The sequence below is a fragment of the Helianthus annuus genome, chromosome 12 (assembly GCF_002127325.2).
Source record: "Helianthus annuus cultivar XRQ/B chromosome 12, HanXRQr2.0-SUNRISE, whole genome shotgun sequence".
In the NCBI taxonomy this organism is placed as follows: Eukaryota; Viridiplantae; Streptophyta; class Magnoliopsida; order Asterales; family Asteraceae; genus Helianthus; species Helianthus annuus.
The window spans coordinates 12,567,432-12,572,291 of NC_035444.2; the positions used below are offsets into that span (position 1 = coordinate 12,567,432).

Here is a 4,860-nt window from a genome sequence, read left to right on the forward strand (position 1 = left end):
AAGGTGTGTCTCCTCTCTTTGATCATTTCCGATCGGTACCAAGGCAAGGAAAGAAAAGACGCACCGGTTGGATTGAACGGACAAGGATCATCACACCTCTTCGAGATTTGATCACAACCACACATCCAAGAGACATGACTTTTCACGAAGAGACGCAACCATTCACTCGTACCCGTAGAAAACTATAAATAGGATCATGTAATTTCATTTGTAATCACTTACTACTCTCAATTCGATTTGTATATACATTCATTCGGTTATTACAAGTTATTGTTATTCAAGTTTATCACGCTCATTTAGAGATCAAGATCCAGTTCGGGTCAACACTGATCAGGTTTTTTTGAGTCGGCCAGTGTTTGTTATACTAGCAAAAATTTAAAAATGAAAACTTTTAGCAAACATGCCACTTCATCAATGAACCAATTTGAGTTAACTTTCTCACTAAATAGTAATAAATTAACAGTTCACATCATAAAATAGGAAGTTTGGTAGTACGATACACTGTTTTTTATTACCTATTAAGTTTCATGCATAAATATTTTTGGAAACTTACATAACAATGAGAGGTAAACGGACAACAAGTTGCGCCGCAACCCCTTTAGCAAACCCAATTCTACCGAAAACAAAACAACTCTGGTTCTCGACGTCGAGAAATTGTTGTGAACGAGGCAAGGGGCCCAAAAGTATCAAAGACAAAGAGAATGAAGATATGTTGGTTCTCAGCACAAGCTTTTTCATGCTTAGCGACTTTCCCTAATTCTGCCTTCAACACAGCCTGACAAGCCATGAAACGGTTTTCCCTGAGCCCAACAAGTACAGTGTTTTAAAAATAGTGCTTGGCTATCTGGGGGATAAATCTGATATAAATTCCTCAACTGCACTAGTATCGTAATCATCAACAGGGGCGTTACTACTGCTTGAACGCTCTCTTGTAACCATTGCTCGCATTTTCGACACAGGCAGAGTGAGAGATGAGCTGCCAAGAAGCATGGCAACAACTTCCTCCATTGTTGGCCTATCCGCCGAATCTTGTTGAACACACAACAATCCAATCTCCAAAAATCTTGTGATAGAATTTGAATCCACATCCATCCTGGGATCGATTGTATTTGAAAGTGTTCCTTCCAACCAATTTCTCTGTACCTACAAAAGGTTGGTTATACTGGGTTTGTTTTGAAAATGTCGGAATGCCTCTATTATATGAAATACAGGTTACACAAGAACAAGTCTTGATGATCCATAATCATACTTACATATTCAAGGAGGGAAGGATATTCGGTGGACCGAAAAGCGTACGACCTCTGATCAAGCCCAGTCATAGTATCCAAAATCAACACACCAAGACTATATACGTCTGCCTTGGTTGACAAAACTCCGTATATCAAATGCTCAGGTGCTCCGTAACCACTGCCACATGTGCAGGTATTAGCCATGATCAGAAGGGTTCATTAGATTAGAAGGGTTCGTTGTAAAAAAACAACCTAAGACTTCAAAAAATGACCAGGAAAAGAACGACAGTTGTAAAGTGAATTATTGTTTACTTACAGGGTCCCAGAAACCGCATTAACATGAACACAGTCAGTCTCGTTGACTGCTGTTGCGAACCGCAAATCTGATAGCTTGGGGTCGAAACTTTCATCTAAAAGAATGTTCCCTGGTCTTACATTACCATGTATGATCGGTATGGGAGCATGCTTGTGAAGGTAAACAAGTCCCCTAGCAACACCTAGTATTATTCTGTACAGTTTATTCCACTCCAACTGAATACACATAGGATCTACAAACACATATCACGAAAACAATATTTGTCAACATTTTGTCCATCAAATTTATATATTGTTTGTTAGATATTTTAGTGTCATTGGGGATTGACTTGGTGATCAAAACGAATTATAATACACATCAAGCAAGTTAGGAGGTGCGGGAGCTTGGAAAAATTTTATTTTAATTAAATTGCTTTATGGAAAATGCCTTAGAAAATAAAATTTGTGAAAATTCGTCCTAATTTTTCAGACAAAAATTAAGGCATGTTTTTAATGCAATTTAAATTAAATTAAAATATAACTGCCAGTTATCTGCAAACACCCCATATTCGAATACACAGTTTTTGATCCTTCTCTTCTGGTTCATACAATTCACGCAAAAACATACCCTGGTTCAATTTCTCATAATCAGAATTGTATCCGATTAAATTATTCGGGTGAACCACCGAAATAATTTGATCTGAGAGTGATTACACGCCTCTCTGGTCATCCGGTTTCTGAAATTTCCCCAACATTGCTTGCTCGTAAAATCTGGTATGTGTTCCCAAGAGTGGTAACTAAGGGTGACAATCAAGACCCATTCTCCAAAAAGTAGGTTGATTTGGTCAAAATATTTTGCATATGGGGGTTCTTTTGTGTCGATTAAAATTAGACAGTGGTCAATTTGGGTCGAGTCAAATTATACAACAGATCAAAACAGGTCACTCTAATAAAATTTGATAGCTTAAAATGGGTCCAAATGAGTTAGCACCACCCACGACTATTGTTTGTCTCCACCACCTAACAATGCAACCGCCTCCCCCACCACCGACGCCTCTGCCACCATCGTTGCTACCTCCACCAATTTTTTTACTATCTTTATCTAAATGACTCATTTCAACAATTCAATCCAAGTCCATACGAGCTATATTTGATATTTTGTTTAAAAAAAACCGCCCATTTTGACCTAAACTCATTTTGGTCTTAACATGTTTTGACCCGTCACTGACCTGACCACCAGTTTTGCCAGGCTTAGTTGCAACATTTTAAAACGAAAAATCATACCATGTAGCAAGTGATGAAGGCTCGCATTAGTTGCAAACTCATATATGAAAAACACTTTCGTTCCTTCAAAGCAATAGCCAAGCATCTTGACCAAATTCTCATGCTCACACTTCACCAGTATGGATGCCTCGCGCATATGATTTTCTATAAATCTATTGGAAAATGATTCAGCAATTGCTATATCTTGTCCATTTTGTAGTCTTCCCTGAAAAGAGAAACCAAGTTGAGAGTTTCTTGCAAACAAAAGGAATTAAAGGCTTATAAAGCATGTAAACAGTTATATAATTATGGATACCTTGTACATGGAATTAAATCGAAGTTGAAAAACTCTATTAGCTTCAGAGAAGTTTTCAGTTGCAACTTGGATTGTATCAAAATCAAACCGACGAAATATGTGGTTTTCACCTTGAATTGTATCAAGGTGGTACCTCAAGGATTTCAAACTTATACTTCCATCTACAAAAAAAAAAAAAAAAAAAAAAAAAAAAAAAAAAAAAAAAAAAAATCAAGTTAAATGGTTAAACAAGCTGTTAGATATAGAGATGATAAAAAAATGGTATGGCTAATACTTGTTTTAAAATTAAAGAGGTAAACTGAACAGCGAAAGCTCGAAAACATGATACCTGAGTTTTCCCCACTGGATGTAAAGACAAACACGGGTATCTTTTTCCCGAATATTGTCCTGCCTGCAGGCTTCAGTGCACTGTTTGCTTTCTCCTGTAAGGCTAGAATATACTCAAGACCCACCACAACTTGGGCCATCGTAGGACGGTGCTTCGGATGGCTATGCAAACACCGCTCGGCTAGTTGAGCAAACTCTTTTAAACATTTAGGGGATATTCTCCCCCTTATATTGGAATCAACAATTTGCTTTAGCCTACCTTCTTCAATAGAGTCTTGAACCCATCTTACCAAACCCCATTGCTCCTCATCAAGACTTTTATCTATAGCTTTTCTCCCACACAATACTTCAAACAGTATAACCCCAGAGGCAAACACATCAGACTTTCTTGTGAGCCTACCCATTGAAAAATAATCCGGATCTAGATATCCAAATGTGCCTTTCACCACGGTGTTCACATATGTACATGGCTGATTTATTGGACCTATTTTAGACAATCCAAAATCTGAAATCTTAGCCGCCCAACTGTCATCTAACAATATATTTGACGGCTTAACATCACGATGTATAACTCCATGCTTAATACCTGTACCTGTGTGAAGGTAATCTAACCCCCGAGCGGCTCCTATGCATATTTGGAGCCTTCTCATCCAGGTTAGAGAAGTTACACGTTTGTGGAGATGATCTTCAAGAGTTCCATGGGGCATATACTCGTAAACAAGAATCATCTCTTGCCCATCATTGCAATAACCAATCAACGACACCAAGTGACAGTGCCTTAAGTTAGAAAGCATCTTAACTTCAGCCCAAAATTCCAGTGCTCCTTGATTGGAAGTTGAATCCAGCCGCTTTATTGCGGCTGTCATAAGAGTTGTCCCATATGTGACGTTTCCTTTGTAAACTTTGCCAAATCCTCCTCGTCCGATTACTAATGATTCGTCAAAGTTTTTTGTTGCTACCTGAATCTCGGAAAGTGTAAACTGACGACACAATTGTGGCGCCTCTACGGATGAGGATGATTCAAGTCCGTGAGTGCTTGGAGACGACATGATTATATTATAGACTTATATGATGAAAATTACGGATATAAACTAGGTGGAGAATGAAGATGGTGTTAGTACATGTATAATCATTGCAAAGAGCATTCTTATAGCTAAGAATGCAGACTGATGATGTGGCTTCTTCTTCATTTGAAAGAGATTGATACGCGTTTTTTGGGGTGTATAGGTCAACCATTCAACTTTGTTGATTGAAACACGCTTTATAAGAAAATATGATATAACTGACCAATTCTTGTCTTTTCCACAAAAGTATAGCGTGAAGTAGGGGTTTTGGTTGCCTGCAGGTGGTCATTCAACATTGGCTGGTGAATTGCCACCGGAGTGGAAGTTGCATGTTCTCTAGCTGTTAATTGACATACTCCACCACTCA

General features: G+C 38.3%; 1 protein-coding gene across 2 annotated transcripts; it reads right to left on the reverse strand.

Moving 5' to 3' along the window:
- Window positions 1–423: 423 nt before the first annotated feature.
- On the reverse strand, window positions 424–4,564 carry LOC110894138 (receptor like protein kinase S.2). 2 transcript variants are annotated; one of them, XM_022141325.2, is made up of 6 exons: window positions 3,431–4,563; window positions 3,103–3,263; window positions 2,808–3,012; window positions 1,546–1,777; window positions 1,254–1,407; window positions 424–1,143 (listed from the first exon to the last, which is right to left on the reverse strand). In XM_022141325.2, exons 1-6 carry the CDS (start codon window positions 4,476–4,478, stop codon window positions 841–843), a joined length of 2,103 nt encoding a protein of 700 aa, XP_021997017.1. In that variant the 5' UTR covers window positions 4,479–4,563; the 3' UTR covers window positions 424–840. The 2 variants fall into 2 exon arrangements, with proteins under 2 accessions (XP_021997017.1, XP_035836683.1); XM_035980790.1 differs by having other exon boundaries at window positions 435–1,137; window positions 3,431–4,564.
- Window positions 4,565–4,860: the final 296 nt, after the last annotated feature.